The sequence below is a fragment of the Antedon mediterranea genome, chromosome 5, assembly GCF_964355755.1.
Source record: "Antedon mediterranea chromosome 5, ecAntMedi1.1, whole genome shotgun sequence".
In the NCBI taxonomy this organism is placed as follows: Eukaryota; Metazoa; Echinodermata; class Crinoidea; order Comatulida; family Antedonidae; genus Antedon; species Antedon mediterranea.
In genome coordinates this window covers 20920847-20941904 of record NC_092674.1, presented here as the reverse complement: position 1 = coordinate 20941904, position 21058 = coordinate 20920847, and the positions used below count along the sequence as shown (strand labels likewise).

Here is a 21058-nt window from a genome sequence, read left to right as displayed (position 1 = left end):
ACCTTGGTAATTTCGTAGTATGTAGGTTGACCATTGTCAGTATCTAAACTACCGCTTCCGACGCTGTACATCACACATGAATTAATTCCATCAAAACGGATAGACACGCATGTTGGGTCAAGAGTACAAAAGCTGACGCATTGAATGGCAGAACGAGAGTTAACAACACGATCCATTTTAACATTATAGTCTTTCTTATCACGGACCATCATGTTTGACAAAAAACAGTTATGTTCTTGTAATGTATTCACCAAGCTTGGCTCTAAATTTACAAAATAAAAAAGAATAAATGAAATCTGAAACTAAAGGTAATCACAATACAATGGACATATAATATGTTGCACGAAAACATTATTTTTATTGTGAAACATTGATTTTAAGGTGAAACATGATGAAATAACTCGTTTCGGTTTTTAAAAAAACTTATTATATCAACAATTTCAAAGTCATGGAGTTTTCTTACTTTCTTTAGTTTCAATATCAATATTTGATACTTACCAGTGTTGTAAACAATGATCAATACACAGGTAAAAAAACCTAACTTCTTCAACAAATCCATTGCAATGTATCACTTATTCTTAATAAATAAGAAAACAAGTTGTAAATAAGTAATCAAAAACATTCTAGAACTTAATTCTACAATCAGGAAAGAAATACCACTTATGATAAAAGTACGAAAGATGTACCTTTTTTTTTAATTATTAAACCACGTCTGTACTTTGTATTTACTACTGTGAAAGACACATTTTTTTTTTAAATTTGTTTCGCAAACCAGCAATATCGTGTCTGCTGCGTGCAACACTAATTTATTTATTGACGGTAAATGCTACTACAGAAACCCATATGGTACTAGGTTGCCGTCAACATGCAACGCAGAATTTATTCTCGTTTGTCGTTAGACATAATTCTTTACAAGAATCAGGTTTTTTTTTAACGGAATGAAAAATCTGAAAAGATAAAGATGAGAAAATCTGAACTTCAAACTGAATGATAAATATTGAGTAGAAAGTCAGGGTAAGAAAAATGACCAAATAACAAGTTGGTCGGTGAGTCAGGAGTTTATCGAACGTGTTTAGTAACACGGGTCTCTCACAAGTTTATATAAGTTTTTACAAATAATCCAATCGGATGTTTACGTATACCTTCCTTAAAACCTAATGACGAAATACAATTCATAGATCAACATTTTTGATTAATAAAGCAACAGTTTTTCACTTTAGCACTTTTAAAATATCTTGACATAAGCAAAAATAGACGCTAATCCAGTCTAAGATTTGTAAAATATGCTTGTGCTCACCGCGACCAACTATTACTAAGTGCGTGTAAGAAACAATATAAGGTTACTATACCAGCAATTTCCTACACAACTATTATGTTAATTAAACATAATTAAGGGATTACGAATTAAATGTGTTATAACATTGTTATCAGGATGCCCAATCCATGCAATGCGCTTATTGACTACCCGAGTATTTTAGCTAAACTTTTCAACAACCTCGTAAAAATGAAAGTGAATTGTTAAATTAATTTATATTATCATTTATTTTCATCTTCACTTAAACAGGTAAAAATATAAGTGAAATTAATATCAAACTTACTTATGAGAGAACAGGTTTCTGAAGACAAACAGACGCGCTGTAATTTGTTTATAGGCTGCACAATTATGCTTCAATTCCTCCAGAGTGACACCGATTATGCTCCATGCTCACTCATTTAAACGACTTTTATTTCGAGGAACTACTTGCCTGTGATGTTCAGTCATGCGTTCTCCAGGGATGAGTAAATAGGTCCAATTAATAATTGTCATCTCATAATAACTATATTAAAATGTGCTGAAGATCAAGTTAATTTAGAATGATCATAGTGTACATACTTGAAATTATGTACACTATAATTGGAGAAAAAACAAGAGGCTTTTTTAAAAAATATTATTATTGTCAGGATCTTTTACTTTTCATCTTCTTTATTCTTCATTCTTTCCACAAAGATGTCGTAATCAGGCTTTAGTTAGCGCCGGACTTGCGGAGCGTAACGTACGAGTCATTTTATGAAATTCTATGATTAATCAGAAATTCAGAACGATAAATCATTTTTTATTGAAACTTCATAAAATCACGATTTATATAAGGGGTCAACTTTGTATTGAAAAAAATTTGGCTTATCGAGCAAGATTTCACACGCGCACGCGCAATTAAAATTTTATATTGCGAAAAATCAATTTCTAATCAATTTTCTGCGCGTTTCAGGTCTCAACGCAAAAATAAAAGAGGACAAAAACGAATGTTCGTCAAACGAGTGGTTTTATTATGATCACTTAATATCAATTGGAAATTTCGGTGATTAAGTTACAAAAACATAAAAAAGTCTAACTTCACTGCAGGTTTCCATAAATAAAGAGATATAATATTATTTCTATACTTTCATTAAATTACTTCTTTTATGGATACACATTATTATGGTGATAATTTAATTGTTCTCTCTTACTCATTTTAATAGTCATAGGCTACAGTTATGTAAAACACCTTTAAAACTCTCACGGAGGTATTAATTATAGTTACTACATCTCTATTTTTTATAAAATAATTAGAATGTTATAGCAGTAACTGTTCTTCAATAAAAATTGTTTTGTTTAGTTTCTTTTGTAATTATGTATTATTGATGACAACAGTTATTCGCATCCAGAACACGTCGTCACATTTGGCTTACTGTACCGTGCTACGGCACATGGGAAATATTTACAAGCAAAACAAGTTTAATGTTATAGTTTATCAACCCCGCACTAAAAAAAATATACTTAGACTTAATTTTTGTAAGAATAAAAATGACAAACTGTTGAAATCAGCACATCAAAATGGATCATTCCTATAATGAATTGGAATACTAAAATAATACAAATCAATTTTCTAATCCTTTTTATTTAAAATTTGCTAATATTTTTAAAAAACAGAACAATTTAAAGCATTCATTTACAATATTTTCGTATAAATTCACCATAAAAATATCGAAACCTTCAGTTTACTATTAATCGTTTTCCATGTCAATATTGAATAGTTATCTAAAACGTGTGCGTCTGACCATTATTTTGAATCTTCTCATACATTATTTATATCATCTGGCAGCACAACAAGGTGGACTATAGTTTTCTATCACACCTTAACTCTCAACATAGTATTATATGCATTTTTAATGTTTATACAAATTTTTTTCTAAATGTTTTTTTATACGATCAGTGCAATAGGAGACCTACTAGGTAGTAATTAAGTTTTTAGGAATCCTGTCTCTGCCTGGTTTTGTGTGATGTTTTCTTTTTTCCACGTTTTTTATATTGTCTTTTTATGGAGACAAAATAAATGAAAATGAAATCGAAATATTGCATTCACCATGGAAGAGGAAAACGACCACAGTTTACCATTTCTCATGACGTATTTGTCACAAAGGAACCAGAGGGCCCTATGTCCCACAAAGTTTATCGCAAACACACTCACACCGTACGGACAGATATTTACATAAGCGATCTTTCCACCACCCGTCAACGAAGAAATCAGTTTGTAAAACTGTCATCAAAAGAGCGCACTCCATCAGCGACAAGAAGTGTCTTCGACAAGAAATACAACATGTCAACAAAGCATTCGAACTCAATGGTTACAGGAAGGAATAAGTTATCATCAACCAACAACAGCGATCCTGCAGAATTCAGACTGTATGATTACCACATTTAGGACAGCTTTCTCGGGTGTCACGAAAGCTCAGACCACGAAAGCTCAGACCCCCTAAGACCTAAGATCACGAAAGCTAAGACCCAACACCTAAGATTACAAATATTTATCTTTCGCACCTGCCTTGTATTTTAACTCCCAACATTTATTCTGAATACCACACCTTAGAATTGGCACTTTCATGAAAAAGAATCACATAAAAAGTAACAAATACATTTTTAAATTGATGATTTTACAGACGTTTTTCTCGCACACAAAATGACTAGCCTACAGTACAGTAGGCCTACCCCATGGGCCATGTTCAATGTTTTTGTTTCTATGGAACGTCAAAAGAGCAAAAATTATATAGAGGGCTGAAAACTCTGTGGAGTCCATCTACAGTGTGGATGGAACAATGTAAAATTAAAATTGTAATGATAATAGTATAATCATGCAAGTACGAAGAAATAAATACTGGCAAATAAATTTTAATTTAAAAATCATGATAAGTTGTTTTGTTTCGTTTTCTTTCTGTTTTTATACTTGTACTATTATTGTTGCTTTTTTGGCGCTCCATAGAAACAAAAACATTGAGCATGGGGAGCTCGAGGAATTACATTGTCATTACAGTATACAAAGAAACACATCTGTAAAATCATCAATTTAAAGGATTTATTTATTTGTTATTATGTGTTTCTCCTTCTGAAAGTACTTATAAGTCCTAATTTTAAAGTGTGGTGTTCAGGATAAAGTTAGTCAACAAATTTGGAGTCAAAATACAAGAAAGGCAGGTGCGTAAGAAAAACATCCTCTGAACCAACACAATGGAGTAAATATATACCAACAAACAACCCGTCAAGTTTGTTTGTTGTAAAGAAAAAATATACATTTACTCAACGGGCGAAAATAATGTGAGTTTATCTATGTTTTGCGGTAGTATTAAATTATATTTATGGTAATAAATGAAACCTACGGTGTTTAAAATTATGTATGGATAAACAAGTATTGTTTTTAAGCTGTAGTATATCTTAGTATTGTAATCTTAGGTGTTGGGTCTTAGCTTTCGTGATCTTAGGTCTTAGGGGGTCTGAGCTTTCGTGGTCTGAGCTTTCGTGACACCCCAGCTTTCTCATCGTTTCCAGCGAGTACTACAAAACGCCGACATAAAAGTATTTCATAGTGCAGTCAACAAGTTGTCACAATTTTTTCAAACACACAAGGACAAACCATTTACAAGAATATCCTTGGTACTACGACGACTGGCAAACCCATATTGTAGCAGGCCAAGTTTAACACCCAGTTGAAATATATAATTAATAAACAAGATAACGTTACATTAAGGTTAATTGATATCTTTAAACAGAAGCAGGCCTATCATTCTACTGTTCTAGCGTTCCTTATATTATGATTGAGGTAGGCCTAGCTTACAACTGCCGTGCTTAATTTTAAAAAGATAAATATGAATAAAAACAACATTTCACTGGCAAAATTGAAATGTTCCTTCGATTCCGTGCCATGTTGAGAATCCAACGTATTTGACAGGAAGTGGATTCGAGTCATTCCATTCCATGAAAAGGTCACTGCCTACCAAACCAACACGAATTGATCCATTTACAAACGATATCCAGAATTTGGTAAACTCATCCACAGATAGTATTCCAGTCTCTTTATGTTCTTTCTCAATGTCACACTGCGCACAGCGGCGAATGACTGATTTAGTATTTTTCCAACCACCAATCACAATCTCATACATTGGTGTCATAACCTCCGGACTTGACGATAACGCAATGTGAACGTCATTTTTAGCAACGACACTGAACTCTATCCTTGTCGTCGTTTCTACTTGTAGTATTGGGTTATCAAAACGATATTCGTTGTTTGTAGTTGTAACATATTGTTTGCAGACTGTAGAGAAAAATAACATAACAATAATAATAATTTAACAAACAAAATCTACATTAAGCTTGTTTCCAATGACGTATAGGCGCAAAGCAAGTGAGTTGACCAAGCGGAAGCGACAGTTAAGATGGGATCCACCATCGCGCCGAAATTGGTCAATGTACAGTGTTCTTATGAACCAAGCATAATTTGAATAACCATAACATGATAATGATATTAAACAATGATATTACGCACGACCAGTTTATAACTTTGAGCGCGAGCCTCCATTAATCGTTTTTAATGTGATGTTTGTTTGAACACGGAAACCTCTACCCTTCGTCGTGAATGACAGTAATGAACTTACTCATATTTTCGCATTCATGTCCATGTTGGTAAACGCATTTGACCTCCTCGTTGTTGTAACCAGTACATTCATGATTTCTTATCTAGATATAAAGAATAAATAATAGTAAATGACAATGATGAAGATGGAAGAAATTATGTCGCGAATGCGCAATACGCACTCTTGTTTTTACAGGCTTGCGAGAGTTACATGATACATAGATTTAGGCATACGACAAAAACAGTACTCCTAGAGAAGAGTAAAATTAATGAAATATTAAAATAATAATATTCACTCTTCCCTGGTACTCCGAAATGCCTAGCTGTCACCAACCCAACTGGATCCAATCTCTCAACCCCTGTGCTTAGATCACGCCTGTTTCTGATAGGAAGTAAATTATGGTTTAATGCGTGAATAGGCCGACTAAATTAACGCATTTTGTTATGTATTATTGTCATGGATCAGTTGTTGTTCGTGTGCGTTCTGCGTATTTGCATATAAGTGTCTTGCTGCTAGTTGTTTTGCGAGCATTGTGTTTGGCGCATTTGCATATAGGTGATGTTTTGGTTAACTACCTGGTTTTTCTGTCTGCGCGTCAGAAAAGCTTTTGTTGCAAACACAGGAAGATGTGATTTTTGTTACCGTGTTATATATATATATTATTAAGCCGTTGTTCAAGTTACCATTGTAAGTAGTAAAAAGAATTATATTACATGATAGACGGATCATTCGCCTGTTAATTTATTATACTAAATTGCATGCATACAACTTAAATAAAGCATATAATGTTCTCAAATCTTTACTTCAATTTATAGAGAAATGGTTGATTGCTGTACGATCTTTCGTTCTTAGTTAGTAAATACATCATTCAAGTTGATTCAGGTATTAATCATTTGTAATGACGTTTAATTGATTGTATTGTTCTGAATGATAACCAGTTTGTACACAGTGTGTTTAAGTATAGTGGTAATACGGTGGTAAAGTGAGTGAAGTTATAAACTGACTGTTATTGAAATTATGTTTGTATATTTTCAGGGTTTTTTCCTTTCTTCGTTCTCTTTATTTTCTGAGTGACGTGGAGTTGTACACAATAAATGGTCTGATAACGGCAATCAACAACTTGTTGTCTTTCTGTTGGTCTTGATATTGCATTCATTTGAGCCAAGCCTCGCACGCTTGATACCCGGGGAGAAAACTTCCAAATCAATCCGGGCATGGTCTCACGTACCACGACATTATTACAAACGTAGGCCTACGTACGTGAGCAATATGTCAAAATAATTGTGTGTATCAGTAGAAACAAAAATTAGCACACTATAATATAATAGTTGTAGTTAATCACGTATTGTTTTGTGCAATTAAGCAGAAAAACATCCCTGGACATGCCATAATACCTTGGTAATTTCGTAGTATGTAGGTTGACCATTGTCAGTATCTATACTACCGCTTTCGACGCTGTACATCACACATGAATTAATTCCATCAAAACGGATAGACACGCATGTTGGGTCAAGAGTACAAAAGCTGACGCATTGAATGGCAGAACGAGAGTTAACAACACGGTCCATTTTAACATTATAGTCTTTCTTATCACGGACCATCATGTTTGACAAAAAACAGTTATGTTCGTGTAATGTATTAACCAAGCTTGGCTCTAAATTCACAAAATAAAAAAGAATCAATGAAATCTGAAACTAAAGATAATCACAATACAATGGATATATTAATATGTTGCACGAAAACATTATTTGTATTGTGAAATTGATTATTAAGGGTGAAACATGAAAAAAAAAACTTATTATATCAACAATTTCAAAGTCATGGAGTTTTCTTACTTTCTTTAGTTTCAATACAATAAGAGGCACCACAACCACATCGTTTATGGGTGATCGTTGACTAAGTTTTCAAAAGCACCATGGCAATAGGACAAACCAGTTTGTCAAAAGATAATTAATATAATAGATAGATAATCAAAATTCAAGACATTTGCTGTCACAAAATCAGTATATGGAAAGAATCAATCACAATTAGTATATATTTTATGCTTACCAGTGTTGTAAACAATGACCAGTACACAGGTTAAAAAACCTAACTTCTTCAACAAATCCATTGCAATTTATCACTTATTCTTAATAAATAAGAAAACAATTTGTAAATAAGTAATCAAAAACATTCTAGAACTTAATTCTACAATCAGGAAAGAAAATCCACTTATGATAAAAGTACGAAAGATGTACCTTTTTTAATTATTAAACCAAAGATTGTATAGCGCCGCTACGCGGCGCAAGGTAGGTAACTGGGTGAGACCTTTGTAATCCATGGACGCCATTCCGGCGGACAAGTTTGAACCGGAATAAAGTCGTTGTCAAGGCAATATTCACGATGTTTCGGTTAAAGAACGAAGTTGTCTAACCAAACATATCAATGTAAACACACAGAATTAATCGGAAAGTGTCCAGATCCCAAAGAAACTTTTATTTTACTTTGTTTACATAATTTCTTCCCTTTTCCATGAATCAATCATCAAGATGGTTAACCACAGATACTTCGAGGCGGACCGCAAAATTTAAACCATTTACATTTAAATCACAATAATAACCTGTCCGCCCGAATGGCGTCCATGGATTTACTGGGCGCGTAGTGTTATAAGATAGGAGCTTGGCAACATTTACCTATCTTGCGCCGCGTAGCGGCGCTATATAATCTTTGATTAAACCACGTCTGTATTTTGAATTTACTGTAACATATACATATTTGGATTTTTTATCGAAACCTGCAATATCGTGTCTGCTGAGTGCAACACTGATTTATTGAACAAGTGACGGAAAATGCTACAGTCAGCCCATGGTACTAGGTTGCCGTCAACATGCAACGCAGAATTTATTCTCGTTTGTCGTTAGACATAGTTCTCTACAAGAATATGGGTGTTTTTTTAAACGGAAAGAGGGAATGTGTACATCTCATTGTAAAAATATCATTACTAAAAATCTGAAAAGATAAAGATGAGAAAATCTGAACTTAAAAATGAATAATAAATATTGGGTAGAAAGTCAGGGTAAGAAAAATGAGCAAATAATTAGTTGGTCGGTGAGTCAGGAGTTTATTGGACGTGTTTAGCAACATGTCGGGTCTCTCACAAGTTTATAATTTTGAAATTTTACAAATAACCCAATCGGATGTTTGCTTTTAACCTAATGACAACGCGACTCTACAGCTCACTATGTCGGTCGGTCGGTCGTTAAACAGTAACTTGTATATGGCTTTGTCTTGACATCAGTTTCATCTAGCTAAGTCAATTTTTCACAGTATTCCTTATGGCCCGGAATCGATGTGGTGATGTTTTCACAGTGCGCAATAAGAAATTACGCGGTCTAGGCACGATTTAACGAAATCAAGTTTGTAATCATATCTTCACAAGCATGAATCACAATTAAATAAAATTTGGTACTCATAAATTTCAGGGCATAAATCATCATATGGCAAAACAATTACGTGCGTAGCGCATATTACGCATGCGTACGTGCTCTTAAAATTGTCAAAATTTATTTTCCATGAAATAAGAGTACGCTTCAGGCAATTTTAAGCGCTTAAAAAATTGCCAGAAGTGCGCAGAATTTTGCACGCGCACTGCGCGTTAAATGTTAATATGGACTCTTTTTGCCAGATTTCTGTTTTACAACCTTTCTTTAATAATATCATATTTGATTTACTTTTCAACTCTAAATGTTCAGCCATTCGGTCGGTTGGTCGGTCGGTCGGTCGGTCGGTAAACACTAACTTGAGCACGCGACTGCAGCCATCTATATGGCCTTGTTGATTAATAAAAACCTCAGTTTTCACTTTAGCACTTTTGAATTCTCTTGACAGCAAAAATAGACGCTAGATCCAGTTTAAGATTTGTAAAATATGCTTGTTGAAACAATAAGGTTACTATACCAGTAATTTCCTAAACAACTATTTATATTTAACTCTAAGATAATTAAGGGATTAAGAATTGAATGTGGTTAAGATACGTAAAAACCATAACATTGCTATCAAGATGTCCAATCCAATCCAATGCGCTTCTTGACTACCCGAGTATTTTAGCTAAACTATTCAACAACCTCGTAAAAATGAAAGTGAATTGTTATATTAATTTATTATTACTAGATGGCACGCTCGCTTCGCTCGCGTACCATCTAGGTCGTGCCCACAGATGGTTCTCGAATACACAGTATTTCCAGCGAGAAAAAAATGGAGATTTCAAATGTACGTACCGCAGGACTATAACACATTGTCGTTTACAGAAACGAATAAATATACACAATGATTTATGTAGTCAACCAAAATTAGCACCCTGGGAATTACTTCCGAGAGAGAAACAAAATGAGTCAAATTTTTTTATTTGGACTCATTTAAACAAACCCAATTTGTGTTTTGTATGTAACATTAAGGGTTGAGGGATGGGGGAAGAAGATAGGTACAAAGAGGAAACATTTTAAAATATATTCTTATCCACTCAGTAACGAAATATTGTTTTTAATGTTTTATAGGCCTATAAATAATATACCACTAAATAAAGTAAAACATTTACGATTTAATACGGTACTTTGTTAAAACTCTCACTGTCATAGTCGATTGAAATAGTAAAGTACATGTAACGATACACCACTACGACGTTTATATATTTTTAAATTATTAATTAATACAAACGTTGAGAAGCAACTGTCAGTAATAACGTTTATTTATTTGTATATTATATGTTTATAATCTAACAGTAGGGCCTACCCACACTCACAGTAATAAAGTTTATTTTTATATATTTTTATATTACATCTAACAGTACCAACACTCACAGTAAGAAATTTGCGATTCAAATTGCGATCAAAAGTGGTTAATACCTTAACAGTATTGTACAGCATTGCAATACTATTCATGTTTATTCTCCAAGGGGGCCCATAAATCTAAATCTAAATCTATACCTCATGGTTAAACCAAATAATTTGGAATGTTTATTTGTATATTATATGTTTATAATCTAACAGTAGGGCCTACCCACACTCACAGTAATAAAGTTTATTTGTATATATTTTTATATTACATCTAACAGTACCAACACTCACAGTAAGAAATTTGCGATTCAAATTGCGATCAAAAGTGGTTAATACCTTAACAGTATTGTACAGCATTGCAATACTATTTATGTTTATTCTCCAAGGGGGCCCATAAATCTAAATCTATACCTGTATGGTTAAACCAAATAATTTGGAATGTTCCATTCATCACAAATCAATACATTTGTAAAAACGTATATTAAATGTATCAAAATAGTATTTTTTAAAGAAAATCGGCCTGTCTTCAACATTATGATGCTGTACTCGAACTGTTCAACCGGTTTTCAGCTATTAAAAACAATTATCGTAGGAGGAGATAGGAAAATGCGAAGCCTCCTCGCATTTTTGTGGCGGGTATTTTTCAAGATGGACATCCATTAGACAGTGTATACCACGATCGGAAAACACCCCTATTTGGGGCAAATCGTTGAACCTAAATTCGTTTTAATCGTCAATAACTAATTATCTAACTTAATTTAATTAGTAAACAGGGTTACATCAGGTGGTTAAAATCAGTACCGAAAGTACGAACCAACTTTATATACCATCGAGTAAAAATTCTAGAAGTAAGGCGCGATTTACCGAATTTTGCCCTTACGTAAATTTATATATAGATTATTTATTTTCACCTTCACTTAAACAGGTAAAAATATAAGTGAAAATAAATATTAAACTTACTTATGAGAGAACAGGTTTCTGAAGACAAACAGGCACGCTGTAATTTATGTATAGGCTACACAATTATGTTTCAATTCCTCCAGAAGTAACAGCGATTATGCTCAATGCTCACTCATTAAATGATGAAAAGACGTTTATTTCAAGAAACTACTTGCCTGTTATGTTCAGTCATGCGTTCTCCAGGGATGAGTATGTAGGTCCAATTAATAATTGTCATATATATTATTACAATATGTTGAAGATAAAGTTAATTTAGAATTATTTTAGTGTGCTTCAGTCCACCACTTAAAAGCAAACGAAACCCAAGTGTAAAGCTATCCTAGCCTTGGCCTAAATGCTTATTGTTCTTACCCAATTAAGCCAATATTATTTTTATAAAAATCAGTAGGCCTAGGCCATGGTGGGTCAAATTAGATCTTTTTTTAAAAATGTTAGTACAACTAGGCCTAGCCTAGCTAGGCAGGCCTAGTTAGGCCTATATTAGGCTATAATTTAAATATCATGTCATCCATAAATCATCATAATAATAGTATTTAATAATAATGGTCTAGCTAGGCCTCTACTAGTTAAAGGTATAGAAGGCCTACTAGTAGTAGGCTAGTAGGCCAAGACTACTTAGTGAGTAAATTATAGGAGAAGTAAAAAACAAATTTAACAAAACAAACTATTATTTTTACTATTTGTATAGGCATATGTGTCTATACTAGGCAATATCTTTATTTTTCTTCTAATGTTTTGCCAAAATATTTATACTGTAATATTAAAAAAAAACTCTAGTACTGTATTACTAAATGCAATTCAAACAGTATTTAACAATAAGTCTACATACAATGTAATAATGTATTCATTGCATATTCAGTTTAAAGTATTGACATCATAAAAAATCATTGTTATTTAAGTAATAATCATTACTTATTTACAGTATTTGACATCATCAAAATTATATAAATTGTTTTTAAATTTTAGTGGACCTAATTAAACGAAAATGGAACAATATAAGAAGCCAATATAGACGAGAAAGAATGAAAGAGAGGGTAAGAAAGAGTGGTAGTGGGACAAGTGAGAGATACAGAAGTCGGTGGAGATTTATGGATAGGCTTGTTTTTTTAAACGATAGCCTGTCGTCAAGAAAAACAATTTGTAATATGGAGGTAAGCTATTGAGTAATATATAACAGGATCCGTTTATCTTAAAATTATAGACTAATGTCGCCACACATATAGCATCTATATCATTTGCCACTGCCATGGTATCTGACCCTCTGAGTTGAAGTAATTGCAGAATCTGTCTCTGACATCTTTGGCATCGTTACTGTAAAAGTTGCTACCCTGTGGAGCCAAAGGTATCATTTCCCCTGCTTTGGCTCCTGTCGCCATTGCCCTTCATGCACCTCATGCGTTATCCTGTCCTCCACATCTGTATAGCCATATGGTGTATAAACGTTTCTATTAGCACTTTGACCCCTCAGCAGGTTGTGAAGCGCAAAGGCTGCCAGCACAATCTTCTCAACATATTCTGGTTGTAGATTAACTGGCTTGAGAAAGATTCTGAAACGATTACACAGAATTCCAAAAGCATTCTCCACAATTCTTCGTGCCCTGCTCAAGCGATAATTGAATATCCGCTTTTCTTCAGTAAGGTATCTTGAGCTGTAGGGTTTCATCAGGTACTTCTTTAATGGGAATGCTTCGTCTGCAACCACAACATATGGCATAGATATACCATCTTCAAAGAGAGGTCTGGCTTCAGGGATATTCAGCAGGTTTTTATCTAAAGCATCTGAAAGCGTGGAATTTTTGTACACACCCCAATCAGAAACTCAATCAATATAAGAAAACTTACAATCTGCATCTACCAATGCAAGTAAAACAATGCTGAAGCTGTTCTTGTAGTCGAAATAGTAAGAACCACTATTATTCGGCGCAGATACTACATGCTTGCCATCCAAAGCCCCAATGCAATTATCAACATTCCATCGCGTCGCAAACTCATGACTTATCTTTAGCCACTCATCTTCTGTATTTGGGACCTGCAAGATTAATGAAGTAAAACTTTATAGCCATGAATCAAATATTTTAACTCATATAATAATATCTATTTTTTAAACACCACTTAAAGATACTGATTGTATGCTTGAGGACATGGAGGAAGAATCGGCAACAGAAGATAAAGAAAATATTGATATTGCAGAAACATCATTCTCTACAAAGCGACCCCTTAAAAATCAAAATTAAACAAAAAAAGTGAGGTTGATGACCAGAAGCTTCTGGAAAAGGCCATCACTTGCTTGGATATGGCTATAAACAAACCGACTGCAAAAGATGATCCAGATATAAAATCTTGTAAAAATATATCAAATAACAAGGAAGATAAAAGCGATCCTTGTTAAATACCAATTTGTGAAAGAATATGTAAATCTATTTACCAATTTTAACATGTGAATTTAAGTACAAAGATAGTCATACTATCCCAGTGGGCACAGAACATAATTTCAACGTTGAATCAACGTTGAAATATAGTTGATTTGTTGAAATCATGTTGTCAGCGTATTTCAAACGTTGAATCAACGTTGAAATAACATTTTTTCCCTAACTATTTTTTTTACGTTTATTAATGAACATTGAATCAACGTTGAAATAACATTTTCTTTTCAATAGAATGTTTATGTTCATTTATCAATGTTAATCTAACGTTGAAATAACATTGTCTTTTTAACTAGTAATTTATGTTAATTAATAAATGTTGATTTAACGTTGAAATAACATTGTCTTTCTAATAAATGTTTTACGTTAATTTATCAACGTTGATCCAACGTTGAAATAACATCGTTTTTCTAACAAATGTTTTACGTTAATTTATAAATGTTGATTCAACGTTGAAATAACATTGTATTTTTAACTATAAATTTACGTTAATTTATCAATGTTGATCCAACGTTAAAATAACATTGTCCTTCTAACTAGTAATTTACGTTAATTTATCAATGTTGATTTAACGTTGAAATAACATTGTCTTTCTAACTAGTAATTTACGTTAATTTGTCAATGTTGATCCAACGTTGAAATAACATTGTATTTTTAACTAGAAATTTACGTTAATTTATCAATGTTGATCCAACGTTGAAATAATCTTGTATTTTTAACTAGAAATTTACGTTAATTTATCAATGTTGATCCAACGTTGAAATAACATTGTATTTCTAACTAGAAATTTACGTTTTATTATCAATGTTGATCCAACGTTGAAATAACATTGTCTTTCTAACTATTAATTTACCTTAATTTATCAATGTTGATCCAACGTTAAAATCACATTGTATTTTTAACTCGAAATTTACGTTAATTTATCAATGTTGATCCAACGTTGAAATAACATTGTATTTTTAACTAGTAATTTACGTTAATTTATCAATGTTGATCCAACGTTGAAATAACATTGTATTTTTAACTAGTAATTATACGTTAATTTATCAATGTTGATCCAACGTTGAAATAACATTGTATTTTTAACTAGAAATTTACGTTAATTTATTAATGTTGATCCAACGTTGAAATAACATTGTATTTTTAACTAGAAATTTACGTTAATTTATTAATGTTGATCCAACGTTGAAATAACATTGTCTTTTTAACTAGTAATTTAAGTTAATTTATCATTGTTGATCCAACGTTGAAATAACATTGTCTTTCTAACTAGTAATTTACGTTAATTTATCAATGTTGATCCAGCGTTAAAATCACATTGTATTTTTAACTAGAAATTTACGTTAATTTATCAATGTTGATCCAACGTTGAAATAACATTGTATTTTTAACTAGTAATTTACGTTAATTTATCAATGTTGATCCAACGTTGAAATAACATTGTATTTTTAACTAGTAATTTACGTTAATTTATCAATGTTGATCCAACGTTGAAATAACATTGTATTTTTAACTAGAAATTTACGTTAATTTATTAATGTTGATCCAACGTTGAAATAACATTGTATTTTTAACTAGAAATTTACGTTAATTTATTAATGTTGATCCAACGTTGAAATAACATTGTCTTTCTAACTAGTAATTTACGTTAATTTATCAATGTTGATCCAACGTTGAAATAACATTGTATTTTTAACTAGAAATTTACGTTAATTTATTAATGTTGATCCAACGTTGAAATAACATTGTATTTTTAACTAGTAGGCCTAATTTACGTTAATTTATCAATGTTGATACAACGTTGAAATAACATTGTCTTTATATCTAGAAGTTTACGTTAATTTATCAATGTTGATCCAACGTTGAAATATAACATTGTATTTTTAACAAGAAATTTACATTAATTTATCAATGTTGATCCAACGTTGCAATAACATTGTATTTTTAACTAGAAATTTACGTTAATTTATTAATGTTGATCCAACGTTGAAATAACATTGTATTTCTAACTAGTAATTTACGTTAATTTATCAATGTTGATCCAACGTTGAAATTACATTGTATTTTTAACAAGAAATTTACGTTAATTTATCAATGTTGCTCCAACGTTGAAATAACATTGTCTTTCTAACTAGTAATTTACGTTAATTTATCAATGTTGATCCAACGTTGAAATAACATTGTATTTCTAACTAGTAATTTTTTTCAAACAATTATTATTTTTGTTTTTCAATGTTATTCCAACGTTATTTTAACGTTGAAATCCAATTGTCATTTTCAAATGACATGTTTTCAACGTTGAAAAACTCTTGAAATTATGTTGTTTTTTCAAACAATTATTATTTTTGTTTTTCAATGTTAATTAAACGTTAAATTAAAGATAAATTCTATTTAATACTTTGGTTAAAATGACATGTTTTTAACGTTTAATATTAAATAATATGTGTTTAAGTGCGTTGCCATTGATGTTTCAACGTTAAATTAACATTAGATTTCAGTTGGCGGTTTATTTTATCATCCTTTATTGTAAAACAAATGATTATTGATTGTTTAGGAATTTTAGATTGGCAAATATTATTGTCTCTGTATAATACAAAAATGTTCTAGAAGTTGTGTTGAAAATTGAATGATCCTTTCATGCAAGATCAAATTTCATAAGAATAGATAGGCCTACGAGCTTGTCATTGGTTAGTTTCGTTTTGATAAAATTTTGAAACTGGTGTCAGTAATTTCAGTTACTTCGACGTAGGCTAGGCCTACAGTAGTAGTGGTGTGTAGAAAAAAAAAGGCTCATCATTGAAATTGTCAAATAAGTATGTTTTCAGGTAGGAAAACAATCTTTTTTATTTGTAATCTAAATATGAGTGTGTTTTTATCGTCCAATCAATTGACAGGAATTTATTTTAAGTGTTATTATAATACCTGCTATTTTTTCTAATTTACTAGTATGTCTTATGTTGGGTTTCTCAATGCCAATAACTGAATTACCGCTACCAATGTACATAATCACATCAATGCTTACCATCAAACTGTTAAGGACACGCAGGTTGGATAAGAGTACAAAAAGGGTGACGCATTGAATGGTAGAACGAGAGTTAACCAACACGATCCATTTTAAAATAATAGTCAACTTTCTCATTAAGGAACATCATGTTTGACAAAAAACAGTTTAGTTCGTGTAGCGTTTAAGCCTAATCTAGTTCTATTGAAAGGAGTTAATCAATATTATGAGCATAATAATCTATTGCACGAAAACAATAATCATTATTGTGAAAATGTAATGTTGTGGTTGAAACAGTAAGGACAATTAAGAAAACAATTTGTAGATAAGCTAATAAAAAACATTTTAGAATTTATAATTCCACAATAAAAAATATATCACTTTGATAAAAGTATGAAAGATGTAGTACGTTTTTTAAAAAAATCAGTAGAGCCTACTGACGGCAACAGCCCATGGCATGAAAAAGTGTCAGAACATGCTATAGTAGCCCATGGTGATAAAATTGCCGCCAGCATGCAAAGCACAATTTATTGTTGTTGTTATAGACATGATATTCTACAAGATTGTGAGTATTTTTTTAAGAAAGAGAGAATGTTTAAATCTCCAATTAGGGGCCTACTAAAATCATATGAAAAGTTAAAGATGAGAAAAGATTAGTTTGAAACTGAAAATATGTATTAGGAAGTGTGTAGAAACATGATCGATAATGGTAATTAAGTTGGTCGGTGAGTCAGGGTTAGGTTGATGACATTTTTCATATCGTCTCAATATTATTATGGAATTATACTTGGAAAACCTCTGGTTCTGCCTTGTTATGTTTGTTTGTGTTCCTTTTCCTTGTATTGTATACTTATTTATCTTTTTGAGGCAAACATGAAATATAAAAAATATTTGCTGTGAGTTGAAGCTAGACGAGTACGGTTGCATTACAAGTAAAGTCAAAATTGCTAAATAATAATAATCTATTTGGAGATTACACTTTTACAACAGTGGCACTCGACCAAATGGAAGGTGCATCCAAAAGAAATATACAAAAAGAAAAACATGATATAGAAAATAACAATTACAATAAAAAGTCGACGTAGGTCAACATGTCAAAACAATTCAACTACAGTAACTACAATACCATTGATAATTAACACTAAATTATAGCAGGTATCCTGCTATATTTTATTAGCACAAGTAATTAGCATTGTTTACATAATAGATGAATCCACTGATAACATGTGTACTAGGCCCTACAAGTTTTTACAGCATATCCTAACTTTTTTTCAGAAACATATTTCATCACTTTAAACAAGATAAATGTGTTCAGAAGTATTTAAAACGTACAAATTTATCTTTGATTTGTAAAAATCCGTCAAATATAACGTATTTTGAAAGTTAGAAAAGTATTTAATTTCCTTAGTAGGGCCATAGAGATATTAGTTCACTATAATATCTCTATGGTAGAGCCAAGACCTTAGAAAACAAATGCTATTCTGTCTGTTGTCTTCTCCCCCCCCCCCCCCCACCTACCAGTGCAATGCCTGCTGTATGCTTTGAATAGAAAACCGTTCAGACGGAATGATCGACTTCCGGTAAAGTTTAGCAAATGTGTTTTTTGTTATCGTGGACGACGTGTGAATATGTTTTTAACCGGGCCTTCCTTGTTCTTTGTCACTAATAAATAGAGGCCTAGTTTAAAATAAATATGCAATAAAATTCATATAAATAAAAATTATATTGGAAAGCATGTGTTAGGGTTAATTATAATTTATTTTATCTAGGCCTATTATTAAGGAAGTATTTTAAATATGCACAGATGCCGGTGAGCAAAATATGCGCACTAAAAATAACTTTGGAAAACACCCACCCTAGTTTCAAAACACGATCGCGTCACGTGGTTAAATAAAAATAAATATTTTTATTATACTCCCCAACATTTATTTTTTGCGATTAAAATTATAATTATAATAAAAATATATTTTCCGTAAAATAATCTAATTAATTTAGTATTAGTATAAGACTAACATCAATTCTTTTCAAAACTACACTGTTTTATTTTATTTGACATTGCGTAAACCTGAAAATCGGCAACGAAATGTATGGTTACACCAATACCACACATGGATAAGGAGCCTGCTACGACCAAGATCGGGCCCAACGCGACAGGCCCCAGTTTTTAGGGCTTTGATTACCGGTATTTCAAGCACGATTTTACTGATATAGAAAAGATTATTTAAGCACAGTTTATTAGGGTTAGATTGATTTTTAAGTTTTAGTTTAATTGATTATTTTGCGGTTAGGTCTAGGGATGGCCTAAGCCTCTCCCTATTTTATTTATGGGCCTGATTGTCCATTGTCAGTCCTGATTGTTTTAAACAAACATGGTAACAGATCTACCTACTGGGCCTAGAATTGTTGCCTAGCTTTAACAAATCAAAAGACATCTTTTTGTTTTACACTTTCTTTACACCACCAGTACATTTACACATTACTGATATCGTCTATTATATCCTGTATAATGGTTTTCACAATAGGCCTATTGTTTTTCAATTAACAATAGTTCTGTAGTTCATTTCCCTTTATGTTTATTGAATTCTGTTCTTTGTAAATTATATTGTCTATCTAAAAAATTAGCAGGCACAGAATAATAAACACACATTCAAATGAAAATTGTAATTATATCGTTTTATTTATTTATTTATTTATTATATATTTTGATTAATTTTGAACATGTAAATTGCCCAATTGAAATGCGTTGTTTTTTCCAAATAAGTTGACTTCAGTATGTAAAAAATTGGAGTAAAGTTACTTTTGGTAACTAATTATAAAAAGCACTTATTTTAAATGTGTTATAATTATAGCTAATTCTTTATTTTGTTATTTACTTTATTAATAATTAAAAATAAACTTCCAACAGCAAGGAGTTATTTAATTACTTATGTGTACACATTGAGAATACCATAGAGATATTGTAGTGAAAATATCTCTATGAGAATACCTACCAACTGTACTATCTTCTGACTAGCCAGCAAGTTTGGAATAGCCAACATGCATTTGAGCAATGGGGTGTGTGTAATAATTAGAATAACCACAAGGATATCTCAGAAAAATTAGATATTTTATAATAACTTTTGAACTACTGGACAGATTTTTTTGCAAAAAAATCTGTAATAATTCTTTAAAAAATGCAAGACTATAGCAATCAACTTAATAACGAAAAAATTATTACTGAAATTGTGTTCAGGCAGAATGAGTTTATATCACACTTCCTGTTCACCAAGATAAATTAAACAGATAATAATTTAATCCTTTTTTTCCACTTTGACTGGTGACTCTACTTGTCGGCGGATCGCGATTTTTTTTTCCGTACGAGAGTTCCTCCATCGGTTCGTTTCGGACTCAATCGACGCTCTTCGGTATTCGGTAAAGTCAGCTCACTGATGCGTGGCAACATAATACAATTTACATTTACAAACCGCGAGCTTATACTTTCACACATAACAGGCTCTCACAATAGTAAAATGAATCTACACTAATACGAGTTTTGATTGATATTAATTAATAAATACCAGGCCTACTTAGTAATTACATTAAGAACCCAATAGCATATATAAAGATATTTAGGTCTACGACCCAATAGTAGGTCGTATCAGATAATATTTTTTTAAGTTGAACGGACTTTTGTCACGAACGAGAGGCTCTTATGGTATTGTACTAGCCCATGGCTAGCCTAGCCAAGCTTGTGTAGGACTAGCCAAGCTGTAGGACTAGCCAAGCTTGTGTAGGACTATGAGTATGCAATGTAGTATTACTGAATTTAAAACGATTTAATGTACAGTAGGAATTCCTATGCACAGTGTATCTTTTTTATACCTTTTAAAATAATATTATTAAATTAATATTTATATTGTAAGCTGATGGAAATTTTACGTTAAAGATGTACGTATTATCCCCAA

The 21058-nt window shown here is 31.8% G+C and overlaps 1 protein-coding gene across 1 annotated transcript; it reads right to left on the bottom strand.

Moving 5' to 3' along the window:
* Positions 1-5000: 5000 nt before the first annotated feature.
* Positions 5001-6014, bottom strand: LOC140050258 (C3 and PZP-like alpha-2-macroglobulin domain-containing protein 8). The gene is made up of 2 exons (XM_072095372.1): positions 5941-6014; positions 5001-5600 (listed from the first exon to the last, which is right to left on the bottom strand). Exons 1-2 carry the CDS (start codon positions 5942-5944, stop codon positions 5173-5175), a joined length of 432 nt encoding a protein of 143 aa, XP_071951473.1. The 5' UTR covers positions 5945-6014; the 3' UTR covers positions 5001-5172.
* Between the last annotated feature and the right edge of the window lie 15044 nt (positions 6015-21058).